The sequence below is a fragment of the Osmerus mordax genome, chromosome 26, assembly GCF_038355195.1.
Source record: "Osmerus mordax isolate fOsmMor3 chromosome 26, fOsmMor3.pri, whole genome shotgun sequence".
NCBI classification, from domain to species: Eukaryota; Metazoa; Chordata; class Actinopteri; order Osmeriformes; family Osmeridae; genus Osmerus; species Osmerus mordax.
Window position 1 is genome coordinate 9,721,222 of NC_090075.1, and position 17,145 is coordinate 9,738,366.

General features: G+C 40.1%; 1 protein-coding gene across 2 annotated transcripts in view; it reads right to left on the reverse strand.

The window, feature by feature from the left end:
- The window catches only part of negr1 (neuronal growth regulator 1), a 202,339-nt gene that overhangs the window by 82,896 nt on the left and 102,298 nt on the right, over window positions 1-17,145 (reverse strand). For both annotated transcript variants that reach the window (XM_067230073.1, XM_067230072.1), the window contains exon 4: window positions 13,249-13,380. In XM_067230073.1, the coding sequence (XP_067086174.1) occupies window positions 13,249-13,380 (132 nt within the window). The remainder of the gene's footprint in view (window positions 1-13,248; window positions 13,381-17,145) is intronic.

Below are 17,145 nucleotides of genomic sequence, written 5' to 3' on the forward strand. Positions count from 1 at the left end.
GTAGGTTGCTGTAAAAACTTTGATTGGTTTGCTACGTGAGAGCCCCGTCAGCCTCTGTTGATGATTGCGTCAGCTGTCGATCTCTGATGAGTATTTTCTTAATTTCGTACCAGACTCAATTCTACATCAAAAATCAGAAGGAGGGCAGTGTTTTAAAGAGGGTCAGCATATTTTTGTGATTTGTGTAAAACTTGGAATTTGAGTGACATTGCGGCTTGTTTTGACGTTAGCCTCAGTCAGACTCGGCTCGCCCACTGGCAGTGTGTAGTACTGTCTTCAATGCCACAGCTAAACTTCATGTCAAAAGAAACGTTCTCATTTCCGGCGCTTTCAAACAATCAGTGACGTGGAGTAACAGCAGCTAGCTTGCCTCTAGCAAACTTATTTTGAATTAGCCTTTTCCCCCTACATTAATGTCAAACTTATTATTTATGTTTTGGGGGGCATATTTTCAGTAGCAGACGGTACTGTTTGAATCGCGATTCCATCTGAAATATACTGCCAGTGACAACGTTGTTACAGTAGCTTGTTTCAAAGGGGGTTCTTAATGACATATGCAATGGGCTAAATGCTTGAAAACATCACTAGAAGGGAAAAACTTAGAGGACAGACCCACCTGCAACCGACGCAAGCAAGCACACCCTACAATTTCCCCAGAAATTGTACCCTCTCTAGTTGGGTGTGCTTTGCCTTCGGCAAGGGCACAACCTTTGTTCTCTCACATATATATTATTATTTATTTTTTTCTTTATTTTTTCCCCCCTAAAACTCAGTCAATATTTGGCCTACATAGACAACGTAGGTGTCAAAAGTTTCGTCTTGGTAGCGATTGAGTTGCTTCTATTGGAATTTACGTTCCGTTGCATGGTTTAGGCTTAAGTTAAGTTTTTGTGGCGAAAAGTGAAGCTAAGGGTGGCTAATTTGCTAGCCACAGTCACTGACGTTACTAACGTCACTGCGTCACTAACGTCACGAAAACACGCGTGACTACCTTTGGCAGAACATTCGTTTCGCATCTGTTAACTTGGGGAATAGCTAGGCTAACTATAGCTTTACTGCAAGGCAGCTGCAGAAACGCCACAAGAAAAGAGGCCAGGGTGATAACTATTTACTCATTTTACTTTGTGATATGACACACAATTGTGATGTGTAATGTACAGTATAAGCTGATATTATTAAGGAAGTACATCTACTTTCGGAAACAGTAGTCTACTATTTCACTGAAGTATTAGCATCATGACATTAGCCTGTGTTGCCCGGGCAACATATACTACAGTGGTCTATGATTTAGCGTTATCTGTTTTCAATCGTTAAATTAAACATTCCTCACATATACATTTTCGTTGTAGGATTTATTCTGACATTAGTAAACGATTTGTTGGTGAAATTACCATTACCTGTGGTTTCAAACCAGTGTAGCTCACTGCAACGCTGTAGCTTACGCGAGACACACTACAAAAACATCTACACTACACAGCTGTTTAGGAAGTCAAACGGCGACAGAACAGGTTCGGCGCTCCCCTTACTTAAATCAAAAGTCTATCTAACTACTAACCTGAACTTCATTGCCACAGCCTAAACGTTGTCAATCTGTTCATGAAAATAATTAATTTCAGCTTAAACCGTACAACGGAACGTTAAATCCAATTCAACCAACGCAATCGCTACCAAGACGAACAGTAGTCTAGTACTTTACCGTAGTAGTACAATTTACCGGGGCAGCTTCTCCACACAGGGCTATATCGCATTTTGCGTTGTTACTGACAATGATCGCTACCAGTGAGCTTTTTATGAATGAGCGATTTTCCACTAAATAAATGTCAAGCTTATTTACGTTTTGGGGGGCATATTTTCAGTTAGCAGATGGTACTGTTTGAATCGCGATTCCATCTTCTACTGCCGGGTAACGTCGTAGAATAATCTCCAAAGGGGGTTCTTTATTAATGAATGAATGCAATGAGTAGGCTAAATGCCTGAAAATATCATGAGAAGGGAAAAACTTAAGATGACGTTTAAGTCATAGAGATTAGGTCAATTTTTAGGTCTGCCAAATTTATTCGTTTTGATTCAACGTTGAGGCTACCTCTTGCAGGGGAAATGAGAAGACATCTATTTCATTCTACACTTCACTCGTATTTTCAGTTGTAAATGAGCAGCAAAAAAAAATGCTTTTAAATCTATGTAATCTTTATAAATAATAAGTATTAATTTTTATATAAAATATACAGAAATATCAGTTGTAAAAATGTCATTCAAAAACGTACCCCTGTGCAACCGACGCAAGCAAGCACACCCTACAATTTCCCCAGAAATTGTACCCTCTCTAGTTATTATTATTACATCTTCTTCTGCCATGGGAGTCTATGGCAGCCCCTAGAACCGTATTGTCAGAAGTTGTGAAATTTGGCACACTCTTTGGGGCCAGTCCCCTCATCAATTTCATGTCTCAATTTCAAACCCTCTAGCGCCACCAATGGGTCAAAGTTGAAGGTGTGTTTACACACTTTACTTTTGAACCACATGTCTCATTTTTCGAAAATTAGGTATCGTTGTATTCCCTGGATCAAGACGAGTCCAACGCACTCTATGACGTCATACCCAGTTATATAGATTCTCCACCATTTTGAATGTTAAGGAAAAGCGTTTTTTCGTATCTCCTCCTACAATTTTTGTTGAATCTTCTTCAAAGTTCCCACAGATGATCTTCAGACCAAGCCTCACAAAAGTTATTTAGATCAGTTAGTTTGATATTCGAAATTGTTAGTTAGTTACAGCCAATCAAATTGATGTGGCCAAATTGATGTGGCCGCCATTTTTAATATAACGTTTTTTCGCTACCCCTCCTATAAAGTTGTCCAATCTTCACCAAATTTGGCACAGACCCTCTCCAGACCAAGTCTCACAAAATACATCACGTTTTTTTGATTTTCTAAACCGATCAAAGTCGTCAACCAAGCCACCATAAAAGAAGTGAGGTCATATCTCAGCACCTCTTTACTGCATTGACACCAAATTTGGTATAAGGACTAGGGACCCTGTTCTAAAGAGGTCCAATAGTTCATGCCATTTCACCTCTAGGTGGCGCTGCAATAAGCAAAAATCTGGCACCAATTATCTTCAGATCAAGCCTCACAAACATTTTCACATGGTTTTTGATTTTCAAAACTGTTTTTCCGGTAAAGCTGATCAAAGTTGGCAATGAAGCCGCCAAAACAGGAAGCGAGATCATATCTCAGGAAATATTTGCTGAATTGACATCAAACTTGGTACAGGTGCTCGGGACCCTGTTCCAAAGAGGACAACAAAAGGTTGTGTCATCTAACCGCTAGCAGGCGATCCCTTGTCTGACACATGTTAACTTGTGATACCAGATGAATTGATGCGGCCGCCATTTTACGTTTCATAAAAAGTTTTTTCTCTATTCCTCCAACAAAATGTTCCAATATTCACCAAATTTGGCACAGATTATTTTCAGACCACAATCACATTGACATGTCAAAATAGGACTGAATTACAGCTGTTTAAACTTGGGCCAAATCTGACAACCGCTTGCCAGTTGAAAAACTGATTATATTTTTACACAGTAACTGAACACAGTAATTTCCAGCACTGAGAATAGCTCACTAGGATAAATGGTGTCCTGGCAAGGGCAACATAAGAAGTTCAAATCCAGCCAAAGCCAACGAGCCTGCCATGTCACTGGTTTTCTGTTTAGCGAGACTGTAAGACACTGCAAAGGAAGCCAGGTACAACTAGGGATGGGTATCGAGAACCGGTTCTTGTTTAGAACCGATTCCCAGTGAACCGATTCCTTGGAATCATCAGCCAAATTCTAACGATTCTGCTAACGGTTCTCTGTGCCGTTGCGCATGCGCAAACCTTTATAGTTTATTCAGACTGCAGCAAACATGGCAACTAGGCAGAAGCGTTATAAAGTTTGGTTGTATTTCACACAACAAAATGACAACAACGCCACTTGTAACACGTGTAAAAAGTCTATTTCGTCGAAGGTAGGAAATGCCACAAATATGAAGAAGCATTTGAACACACAGCATGGAATGAAGTTACTGGAATGTCATGTGTTCGATGCACGCAGCAGCGCAGCTAACGTTCGTGTTTCATAAAGGTGAGCTAAACTCCTCAAAAGTGATCAAGACCACTTGTCAATGTGTGAAGCAATTTGCCTTTATTGTGTGTAGTCGATCAAGTTATCTTCTGTCCCGTCGTTTAAAGCATACATTTTTGCTCCGACATTCGTCTCCTATTATTGATCACTTCACGTTAATTATCGGAGGGCGTGTGTTATCAGCAAACGTTCGCGTTGTCGTGTTAACCCAATATTAGCTAAACTGAGCGACATTGTCATATTATATGATTTGACCTTGGCTGAAAATTGAAGATTCTATAGCTAAGCTAGCGTAGCTATAACTGACATAGCTTAGCTATAGAATCTTCCATTTTCAGCCAAGGTCAAATAGAAAAAATTATTTTTGATTTTCGAAACGGTTTGATCGGTACAGCCAATCAAAATCTGCGGGAAAGCCGGCAAACAGGAAGTTGGGTCGTATCTCAGCAAATCTTTGATGGATTAAAAGCTGCATTTACTCAGAACCCTGTTCTGAGAATGTCTAAAATGTTTTTTGTTCATTGTTGGAATGCTGCTTCAGCATTCCAAGTATTGTTCTTTGAATCTTTATTCAACTTCTTCATATTCTGATTCTTATTCTATTTCTTCCGTGACACCTTTCAGCGCCTTCAAATCTTTAGCTATTAAAACCGTTCAGCTATCAAAGAATTCAGCAGTTTCAGGCCATTCCTGCTATGACTTTTCAGCTTTGTACCTCTTATGCTTGAATTAATATAAATCAATATTCATAATATTTTTAACATGGTTTTCCAATTGAGTTTTTTTTCAAATCCTTTCAAACTTCTTAAAACTTCTTCAACTTCCAAGTCCTTCTTCTTCCTCAATCTTTCAGTTAGAGCCACCATTTAAACTTTAAAATGTTGACAAAACCCTAAACTATTTTTTAAATATTCAGCTTTTTGATATTTATTCAACTTTTTTCAATATCACTGATTATGTTTCATGACTTTTTCAAGCCGTTTCTGAGATTTACATGGGTGTGTACGTGAAAGCCCAGTAGCGGTTAGAACCAAAACTGTACTGTACTGTAGCGAGTGGTACGTGACAGTGGAGCGAGTGGTACGTGACAGTAGCTAGTGGTACATGCCAGTGCCTCCACTGGCATGTGACAGTGGCTAGTGGTACATGCCAGTGCCTCTACTGGCATGTGACAGTGGCTAGTGGTACATGCCAGTGCCTCTACTGGCACCTAGTGATACGTGCCAGTGGAGCTAGTGGTACGTAACAGTAGCTAGTGGTACATGCCAGTGCCTCCGCTGGTACATGATAGTAGCTAGTGGTACGTGACAGCGCCTCCACTGGTACATGACAGTTACTGTTCTGTTGATAGTGGTACGCAAGTGTCTCGTGGCAGTTGCATTGGGTGTCTTGCAGCTTTTGTTTACTGTTGTGTAACTGCCCCGCGGCCATTTTAGAATAGAACAGGCTATAAACCTTTATTTAAAAAAATAAGTTAAACTGTTCGTGCTAACAGACTCCAAACCATACTTTTGATGTCTCACTACAAGCTCACCATACAAAGTAGTCGATTTAGACATTATATTGCATATAGTGTAATGGTGTGACTGTAATGTAAAGCAGACTGTCACTAAAGCCACTGTCATGTACTACTCGCTCCACTGGCACGTATCACTAGCTACAGTACAGTACAGTTTCGGTTCTAACTGCCTCTCCGAAAGCCTAGAGTGCAGACTGAAACGCTTAGAGTTGAGCTTCAGATGTCGTTGAAAAAATATTTTTAGTTTGCCAGCATTGCCCCAATTTTCGCTCTTCATGCTTCATTTTTGGATCAATAGATAGCTAATTTTGTGCTGGTCGTAGACAGTTGTCTGTTGAATCCAACAGACGTACACATTTGTTCAGAGCCCCACGAAAGCGAGACAAAGTCCAACTCTCGCCCCATAGAGACCAATGTAAATCTGGTGACAAAATCGTCAGAGAAAGCAAAAAGAACAAGATTTTGAAACTGCCGTTAGAGTCGTATTTCTGACCGCACAGAAATATAAAGGACATCTCTGGTTTCGGCAAAGTCTTGGGTCTCTGAAAATATAATTTTTGGACTGGACGTATAGTTTTGCGTCTAGGTTAACTTCTTCCGTCTTCCTTTCTCTTACGGATTTTACCCACCTCTCCATTGAAGTTAGTGAGAGAATTTGAAAGGCTGCTCTCGCTTCAAGGCTCATAGCTGAAAATCTGTAAATGTGAGCTCTTTAGTAGTTACATTGGCTTAAAGAGGACAAATGTTCCTACATTTTAAGGTATAACTTGTTTCTGTAAGTTAAACTATATGAACGTTAGAGGAATTTCATAAAAATCAAGAATGAGCAAAAGGTTTAATGTATTTGAAACGGTCATAATTCAAAATTGGCTGAATATTTCAAAAAGCTGAATCAATTGGGAATAGCTGAATGTCTTGTGAACATTTTAAAGGTTGAATGGAGTCTCTAGCTGAAAGTATGCTGAAGTAGTTACGTTTGAAAGAGGAGGAAGCTTTTTAATGATTTGAAAGGATTTACCATTACTTTTAATGGGAGAATAATTTGCACAAAAACCTTAATATCTTAAAAAGTATAGGAGTGAGAAATACCAAAAGACATAGCACACATCTCCTGAAGGAGCTGAACGTTTTGATACATTAATTGTAGGAATCGGTGAAAGTATGCAGGACTAGTTAAAGGACAAAAAACGGCGGAAGAACTAAGAAATTCGAAAAACAATAGTGAGAATGCTGAACAGCATTCTCACAACTAGAAGGTGCATTTCCTGCAGAAAATGCGTTGTAATGCTGAAATATGAATTATTTGTTTTTAAATTGCTGAAAATAGGCTACAGAATAAAAAAATACCCGCAAGCTGAAAGCTGAAATGAATTAAAAAAATGTGTGAGTCACACAAAAGAGGCAGTGTGGAAGCTAAACTGCATCATCTAACAAAGCTAAGTGCTTAAATACAATGCGGGAGAATAAGTTTGAACGTTGTGAAGTAATCGAAGAAATAGTAGAATTTCAAGAGGCAGTGTGGCAGCTGAACTGCATCATCTAACAAAGCTAAGAGCTTAAATAGCCTACAATGCGGGAGAAGCTGAAAGCTGAACTGTTACATTTTACATTTACATTTAGTCATTTAGCAGACGCTCTTATCCAGAGCGACTTACAGTAAGTACAGGGACATTCCCCCGAGGCAAGTAGGGTGAAGTGCCTTGCCCAAGGACACAACGTCAGTTGGCATGACCGGGAATCAAACTGGCAACCTTCGGATTACTAGCCCGTTTCCCTCACCGGTCAGCCACCTGACTCCCTGTTCAACTGTAGAAGTAGTAGAAGTAGTATATTCGTTTTAGTAGCTGAAATTATAGTGCTCTTAGTCTTTTAATGAGACAAGTTGACTGAATAGCTCTGTCTTGTGACTCCACTAATCAGCTAATACAAATCACCTGTGTGAGAGACTGAGTGGTGCGTGTCTGTCGTTGCCACGGTGATGGTGCAGCTATGATTGCTAACCAGCTGAGGGTAGAGAATAACAGAAATGGAGCTAGAATCCACACCTCAAACTAGTTAACTTAGACGCAAAACTATACGTCCAATCCAAAAATATATTTTCCGAGTCCCAAGACTCTGCCGAAACCAGAGATGTCCTTTATATGTCTGTGCGGTCAGAAATACGACTCTACCGGCAGTTTCAAAATCTTGTTCTTTTTGCTTTCTCTGACGATTTTGTCACCAGATTTGCATTGGTATCTATGGGGCGAGAGTTGGACTTTGTCTCGCTTTCGTGGGGCTCTGAACAAATGTGAACGTCTGTTGGATTCAACAGACAACTGTCTACAACCAGCACAAAATTAGCTATCTATTGATCCAAAAATGAAGCAAGAAGAGCGAAAATTGTGGCAATGCTGGCAAACTAGAAATATTTTTTCAACGACATCTGAAGCTCAGGCCTCCACTCTAAAGGCCGAAATATGCTTCTGTGTCTCCGTTTACGGATAGGCGGGGGCACGGATACGCACGGATACGGACGGATAGACTTCGTTTATGGTTCTCCGTAGGCTGTGGGTGCTGAAAACAATTCACCGCCTGAAGAGTAGGTGGCGCAACGGTTTTTTGTAAGTCGTCGTGGAGTGTTTATTTACCTAGATTATCGAGAAGTCGGAGCAAATTAGCCGTTTCATCAATAAAATACGCACATTTTCAGCAACTACACTGCCCATTTCTCGTCACATTTTAATTCAGATGCTGATTTACATGTACTGTTTAGCTGAAATATGAATTGTAAAAACTTACAGCAATGGCGGTCAAAGGATTCTGTTCGTCCTGTTTATCACGGCAACCCCGCCCCCCGCACCTGACGCAAGCGGTTCTTAATACTGACCAATCACAGCCAAGGGGGTCTCCGTAGCTCTCCGTCGCTCTCCGAAATTACGACGGATAGTTAGAAAATTCAGGAGGTGCACGTCGAGCTCCCCGGGGCTCTCCGAGGGCTGACGGAGAGCTCGAAGAGGGCGTTCCACGGAGACGAGGGCGTTCCCATATATCGGCCTTAAGCGTTTCAGTCTGCACTCTAGGGTTTCACGTACACACCCATGTAAATCTCAGAAAGGGATATCAAAAAGCTGAATTATTTAAAAATAGTTCAGGGTTTTGTCAACATTTTAAAGTTTAAATGGTGGCTCTAGCTGAAAGATTGAGGAAGAAGAAGGATTTGGAAGTTGAAGAAGTTTAAAGAAGTTTGAGAGGATTTGAAAGAAAACTCCATTGGAAACCCATGTTAAAAATATTATGAATATTGATTTATATTAATTCAAGCATAAGAGGTACAAAGCTGAAAAGTCATAGCACCCATGGCCTGAAACTGCTGAATTTTTTAATAGCTGAACGGTTTTAATAGCTGAAGATTTGAAGGCGCTGAAAGGTGCCACGGAAGCAATAGAATATAAATAATAATAAGTTGAATAAAGATTCAAAGAACAATACTTTGAATGCTGAAGCAGCATTCCAACAATAAGTTGAATAAAGATTCAAAGAACAATACTTGGAATGCTGAAGCAGCATTCCAACAATAAAGATTCAAAGAATAATACTTGGAATGCTGAAGCAGCAGGGGTGTATGTGAAGCCCTCTGTGACATGCTTGCGTGTAAAAATGGCTATACAAATAAATTTGATTTGATGTACAAACAAATACAAAGAAAAGCTACACTAGGACAGCCACCATGCTATTTCATTGGACATACCGGTCATCATCACAAACGGCCATGAATTCCATTACCAACTGCCTATTGGCAATAAACAAATGGATGAATGATAACTTTGTTAAATTAAATGAAGACAAAACCGAAGTCCTACTACTGTGTGTGGCCCCAAATCCAAAAGAGAGATGCTTACTAAGAATCTAGGAGGCTTAACCCCCTGTCTTAAACCAGAGGTGACGAGTCTCGGTGTAATCCTGGACTCAGATTTGAATTTCAACTCTCACATTAATAAAGTGACCAAAATATCTTTCTTTCACCTGAGGAATATAGCAAAGGTACGACCATTCATAAACCAAAATGATGCAGAGAAGTTTATTCATGCTTTTATATCCAGCCGGCTGGACTACTGTAACACACTTTTCACTGGTCTTCCCAAGAAAACCACTGAAAGACTACAGCTCATTCAAAATTCTGCAACTAGATTATTAACCAAAACTAAAAGGAGAGAACACATTAGTCCTGTCCTAGCTACTTTACACTGCCTCCCCGTTACCTTCAGAATTGACTTTAAGGTCCTTTTCCTCACATACAAAGCTCTACACGGACAAAGACCTAGCTACATTGCTAACTCCCTTATAAACTACACCCCAGCTAGAACACTGCGATCATCAAATGCAGGCCTATTAGAGGTCACCAGAAGCAGTCATAAGAAGATTGGTGATTCGGCCTTTGCCAATTACGCCCCAATACTATGGAACAAATTACCCATAAATATTAGGGAAGCAAATACGCTAGACATTTTTAAAAGACAGCTTAAAACCTACCTTTTTACCGAAGCATTTAAGTAAGTTTATCACTTTTATTAGTTATATTATTGTTTTTATAATTTGCTATTTTAATTATTACTTTTATCACTTGTATTATTGTTTTTATTGATTTTATGTAAAGCACCTTGAGCTACAATTCTTTTATGAAATGTGCTATATAAATAAAGTCTTACTTACTTACTTACAAATTGGCACGCCATATTTTAACTTAGTCTGTGTTTCAGAAGAGCTGTAAAAGATTGGATTAAAAAAATCCATCTCAAGTCAAGCTTGTTTGTGCACCATTCACAAAAATACTTAGTCGCCATTTGACACATGCACTTACAAACAACAAAATGGCATTATGTATCAGTATGTTTCTCAACCCTGGTCCTCAAGTACCCCCTCCCCTGTCTTGCATGTTTTAGATATTTCCCTGTTCCAACACACCTGATTCAAAAATATTTTTATGTATTCAACTGAGGTAAACTGATCCGGAGGAGGGGCGGGGGGGGGGGGGGTAATATTCTGAGATTAAAGTTGTAAATTTTGCGAGAAGAAAGTCAGAATTATACTTTTCAATAGGATTCAGCAATAAGGAAATAGGCTAGCTCTACTCCAAATTTTTCTCAGAATCACCAGATTGTAATAAGCATTCAGACTTTGAAAAGACATTGCCGTGATTTGGGCCTATTCAGAAGGAAACATCATACTTATTTGGATGAGGTGATGGCTTTTGTACATCAGGAACTACAATGCAATGGACAGATGCAAGGATATCGCTGGTTACATCTACGGGAAATTCAAATTCAATTTGTGGTTCAACAGGACACGATACGACAGATCCTCAAATTAATCGATCCTCGAGGTGTGGATCAGCTTTGAAGAGCGCAGCATCTTGGCTGTGTCCTGTTGAACCACGAACCTATTGAAAAGTATAATTTGATCAGGCATCCATAACTGCAGGCTTTATACATGGCAAGCGGCGGCGTCTGTGATGTGATGAGGTTGACCATGCAAAGTGAACACCAAAGTCATTAGAGTCAGGGACCACACTGACTCTAATGACTTCCTGCTTAAAACACACTGCTTTTTGCACTGCATTACAAAATTGTATCTTGTACATTTGTATTTTTTGTAATATTTGTATTTTTGTATTGTAAATTACGGCAACTTATATTTTATTTTATATTTTATTTAATTATAATTCCACTTAGTACTGCTAGTTTATGTAGCCTTAGTATAGATAGTCCACATATTTAAATTTTAGGTCCCTATATGTTTATTTTATAATACGGGTGGATGAAATCAAGCATTCTGATTGGTTGAGAGGGAGTTCCAGGGTGTGCATTATTGAGCGATAAAGTACTGTGCGCCTTTTTACATTTACCTTAAAAGGGAAGCGTTCCATATTAGTGCGCACTCAAAAAGTAACTGTACAACTATTTACAATTAAGATGAGGAGCGTTCCGTATTGGTGCGTTATCAAAATAACGGTTAGATTGTGCACGACCGTTATTCATTTCAAGCTTGACAGTAATCACAACAACAACATGTTTCATGTTAACTTCGATCTTTTGGGGGGGATGACTTTTGATCAATGGTTAGCCGAAGAGGATGATTCAGGTGGGCGTCATGCTCTTATAGACAAAAAAGAAATTGAGGTCTTTGAAATGTTGCGCAACGAAAGAAACACTGTTTGCCCTTATTCTATCGAGTAACTCGTAACTATAGTATAGCCTATACCCAGTGCCTACATTTGAATGATTTAGAATGTTTAGGCCTAATGTTTAAATTAAATATTATTTTATTGAAAGTGTCCCATTGTCATTGTTGTCATTTTAAAGGCAACTTTTATAAAATGAGCATTGAGAATGAATGAGATGGTGCGAGATCTAGCTAGGCTAACAAATGTGAAGTTCACAGTGCTGTTTGTCCGTTGCATAGCAACAGCCACACGTACGGGACTATTTTCTCTCGTCTACTGAAATGGATACACAACGTTTGTTGGCTATAACTATTTTGTGCTGAAAGACAGCTTACTATTTATTTACTATTTATAATTTAGCTGGTAACCGTATTATAAAAGCAATAAGGTACTCAAGGGCGTCGGGCCTAACAACACCCTGGAACACGTACTTAATTGACGATAATGTACTGCCTCTCGTACCTTATTGCTTAAGTATGCACCTTCCTGCCAAAGCAAATTCCTTGTCTGCAAACTTTCATGGCGAATAAATCCCATTCTGATTCTGAAGCGATGAGGTTCCTTGAAAGAAAATAATAATAATTCTCGCAAAATTACTTTTTTTCCGCAAATTTGTGACTTTATAAACTCGGAGGTAAAAATGCACACGTCAAGGTTTTATTGAGCAATACAATTTCCCATTACAAGTTGTAAATTACTCATGATTTAATTTCATTTTACAAGCACGTCTGTGTCACAATAGCCCCGCCTTGTTCATATTAGGCGTTAAGTGATAATTCATTCATTAATTTTTTCGCTTACTACATTCATCAAAATGGACACATGGTTAAAAACGGTCACTTTAAAGAAATCAAGGGACAGTAGGAGTGAGACATAGGCCTTTTAGCAATTAACATTTTTAAGTTTAATCAGAGTAAGGTGTTGGGGGGTGCTTGACAGGTGTCAAACACTAGAAAGGGGTGCGTGATGCAATAGGTTTGGGAACCACTGGTCTAGGGGAGTGAAATGCAGGGGACAAAGAGTGAAAGCAGAGGAGGAGAAAACAGAAATAATTGTCAAGCACTCTTCCGCCTCAGCTAATTTCCATGTGACAGTGATGACTAAAGCAGTATCATTCATTAATGCTCTGGGTGCTCATTAACATCCCCTCACACTTTGAAAGACTCATTACCTACATAATGTCATAGTCCTTATGACAGCCAGACACTTCCTTGCTATGAATTAAACACCTTTGTACAGTCAAAGGGGGAATTCTCTTGTTAAATATAAAGAAACTTGAAACTCTGACTGTTGGTTCACCAAATGACCATGACATCTTATCGATCAATAAAACATTGATTTCAAAGAGGAATTGTACCACTGTATTAGATTACAGTGGAATACAAAGATGGGTTCACTTACAGTTGACAGTGACTTTCATCGTCTTGGTGTCTGGAGAGGCAATGTCATTTAGAGCACTGCATTCGTAGTCCCCTGCTTGGTCCCGGGTGATACTTGAGATGTTTAGATATTCTCCACTGCCATACTTCTTGGCTGGAAACAAAGAGAGGGGAAGATAAAAAGTGTTATCAAATACACATAACATATTGAAACAATATCAATAGAGACCTAAACAGGTGACTTTGGACTGATTATTCATTCAGACCCACATACTGGAATACAGTCAAGTCTGTTGGTCCATGTGGCTAAATGCACATCAGTACTTTCCAGTTTTTGTCAAGACAATAATAAATCACTGGCATGTTGTTTCTTAACACTCACCATGATAAATACCCATAAAATAATGTACACACCACATTGCTGACCGGATAACACAGTAGGGCTGGGCGGTATGGCCTAAAATGTTTATCACGGTATAATTCGGAAGCACTGACCTATGTTTATGGGATCGCAAGAAAACTTTGTTAAATAGTTGTAGTGAGTTAGTTATAAACAATTATTACATGGCTGAATATTCTATTCTGTTGGCCTACAATAAACATTTCACAATTCTAACCAACCTGGCATTAGATTTGTTAAATGCATTCTGGTAGATTGTTCATATTCGCGCACATGCATGGCTTTCAGGTGGTGAAAAAGATTGCTAGTGTTTCCACCTTTGGCTACCACAATTCGACGACACAATTTACAGAGTAGGCTACTGTTTGTTGGTCGATGTCGGATAACTTGAAACCAAACCATTTCCAAACATTCGTTTGGAAATGGTTTGAGAGGAATTGCGCAAATCTGTCTGCTGTTCTGAATTCACCACGAAATTATGTATGTTTCAAACGCTCTAACTTTTCCTCTATCTTGTATTGAAAGTGGTTAAAAATTAGGTTTTCTAATGAAGTATTGCAGACGGAGAAGATTTGTCAAAATGGCTGCGTGAAATCGTCTTGATAAAGGATGATTTGCCTTACATAATGATACAAATATTTATATCATTAGAAAGCCCTACTTCTTTTCTTCAAAATGGTTTAAACAGTTCAGGTATATTAATTGAGAAAGTATGCATATTCAGGCAGGAAAGTGTTAAATAGGTCGAGTGATCAGTGATAATTGGATGGCCTGGTTGAATTTATATGATGTTCAAGTCCAACTGCAATTTAAAGGTTTTATTTATCACATACAACATCATACCAGTAAGATGAGCAGTGGAATTGTTCTCCACTGGATCTAACAGTGTGCACACTAAGCAAGGTAAATTATTATAATTATTTTAATCCGAGGATGTCTGTAGAGTTGATGTGAACACAATCACCAACCATTTAAGAAAGATTTAAGAAAACTTTCATGAATGCCGAATGTTTTCCTAAATCCAATTCAGAAGAAATTCCTTCTTAAATTCTTCTTAACTGGGTTCGAGAATGAGGCCCAATGATCTGATGTCTGAATGCAGCCTGGACCTGATTGGACTTACCGAAACCTGGTTAAAACCTGATGAATATTCCCCCCTGAATGAAGCATCGCTTCCGGATTTCGCGTACTCACACGTTCCTGGTGTCTCAAAGAAAGGTGGTGGTGTTGCTATGATAAATGAAGCTAGCTTCAACCTCAGCCTAAAATCTGTGATCACCTTTAAAACATTTGAAATAATTTGCATGAAACCACCAACAACTTTAAAAACTACTCCTGCCCCCCCTGGCCCATACTCCCTCTTCCTAGAGGAATTTGCAGATTTTAGTGCCGATCTTGTGACATATACTGATAACATCTTAATTATGGGTGATTTTAACATTCATGTGGATGACCCAAATGATCCTTTAAGTAAGGCCTTTAGTGCTCCAATAGATTCCACAGGTCTCACACAGGTGGTTTCCAAACCTACCCATCTGCACTCGCATACATTAGATTTAGTTCTCACCCAGGGAATTGTGATTTCTGACCTCACTGTCCACCCCCACAATCCTATATTATCTGCCTGGTTACCTTCAAATTGGACCTCTGCCAGAGCCTTGGAGGCAGTCAGAAAATGTCTACTAGCCGTTACATATCCCCAAACACAGCTATAGAACGACCTGAATGAGTTCTACTGCAGATTTGAAAGACAATTGGACTGTCCTGAACTACCCCTTCCCACCCACGAGGCCTCCTCCCTCACCCCCTCTACAGTGACAACTCTCTCCATTCAGGAGGGTGAAGTTAACAGACTTTTCAAGAGGCAGAACCCCCGCAAAGCAGCTGGGCCGGACTCTGTCTCTCCTGCCACCCTCAAGCACTGCGCTGACCAGCTGTCTCCGGTGTTCACCTACATCTTTAACACCTCCCTGGAGACATGCCATGTGCCAGCCTGTCTCAAGTCCTCCACCATCATACCTGTGCCCAAAAAGCCAAGGCCAACAGGACTCAATGACTACAGACCCGTCGCCCTGACCTCTGTGGTAATGAAGTCTTTTGAGCGCCTTGTGCTGGCACACCTCAAAGCCATCACAGACCCTTTCCTGGACCCACTGCAGTTTGCCTACAGAGCCAACAGATCTGTGGATGATGCCGTTAACATGGCCCTCCACTTCACCCTACAGCACCTCCCCAGCATCCTATGCCAGGATCCTGTTTGTGGACTTCAGCTCTGCCTTCAACACCATCATCCCTGCCCTGCTTCAGGACAAGCTCTCCCAGCTGAACGTGCCTGACTCCACCTGCAGATGGATCACAGACTTCCTGTCTGACAGGAAGCAGTGCGTTAAGCTGGGAACACAAGTCTCTGACTCCCGGTCCATCAGCACCGGATCTCCTCAGGGCTGCGTCCTTTCCCCTCTGCTCTTCTCCCTGTACACCAACAGCTGCACCTCCAGTCATCCGTCTGTCAAACTTCTGAAGTTTGCGGACGACACCACCCTCATTGGGCTCATCTCTGACGATCATTGAGTCCATCCTCACCTCTTCCATAACCATCTGGTACGCTGCTGCCACTGCCAAGGACAAGAGCAGACTGCAGCGTATCATCCGCACTGCTGAGAAGGTGATCGGCTGCAATCTGCCTACCCTCGAGGACCTGCACACCTCGAGGACCCTGAGGCGTGCGAGGAAGATTGTGGCCGACCCCTCCCACCCTGGTCACTCCCTGTTCCAGCTACTCCCCTCTGGCAGAAGGCTGCGGTCCATCAGGACCAAAACCTCACGCCATAAGAACAGTTTCTTTCCATCTGCTACTGGCCTCTTCAAGGCCAAGGATTCCCATTGACATTCATTCACTTATTTAACTATTATAAGTCCATCTAATGGCAATTCAGTATGCATAAGCCACTTTATCTCAGTATCCGATTGCACTATGTTGACCATTCACGCTGCTCATTCTATTCTTATTTTCATATCTATTTTATTTTATATTTAAATTGTTGTATTCTTAGATTGTTTAGTTCTTAGAAATAGTTAAACTTTTGTACTTTTACTTAATTTAAGATTTGTATATGTTTAGTGTTTTGCACCTCCCTACCACAGTAAATTCTGTGTTTGTATAACATACATGGCGAATAAACCGAATTCTGATTCTGATTCTAGAACTGGCTAGTATTCTACCCGCTGCACTAAAAGGACTTAACGTTCCAAATAAATCATTAAATGATAAAACTAGGGATCTGAATTTGGTTCTTCAGCTATCACTAGACTATGTTGCCCCTTTCAAACCTAAGAAAAGAAAAGAAATTGGCTCCATGGTATTCAGAGGAAACCCGTACTCTCAAAAATCCACTAGAAAATTAGAACGTAAGTGGCGTATCACTAAATTGGAGGTTTTCCGCCTGGCCTGGAAGGACAGCCTAAAGGAGTACAAGCAAGTCCTCATCAGGTCCAGATCTGAATACTTCTCTAAGTTGA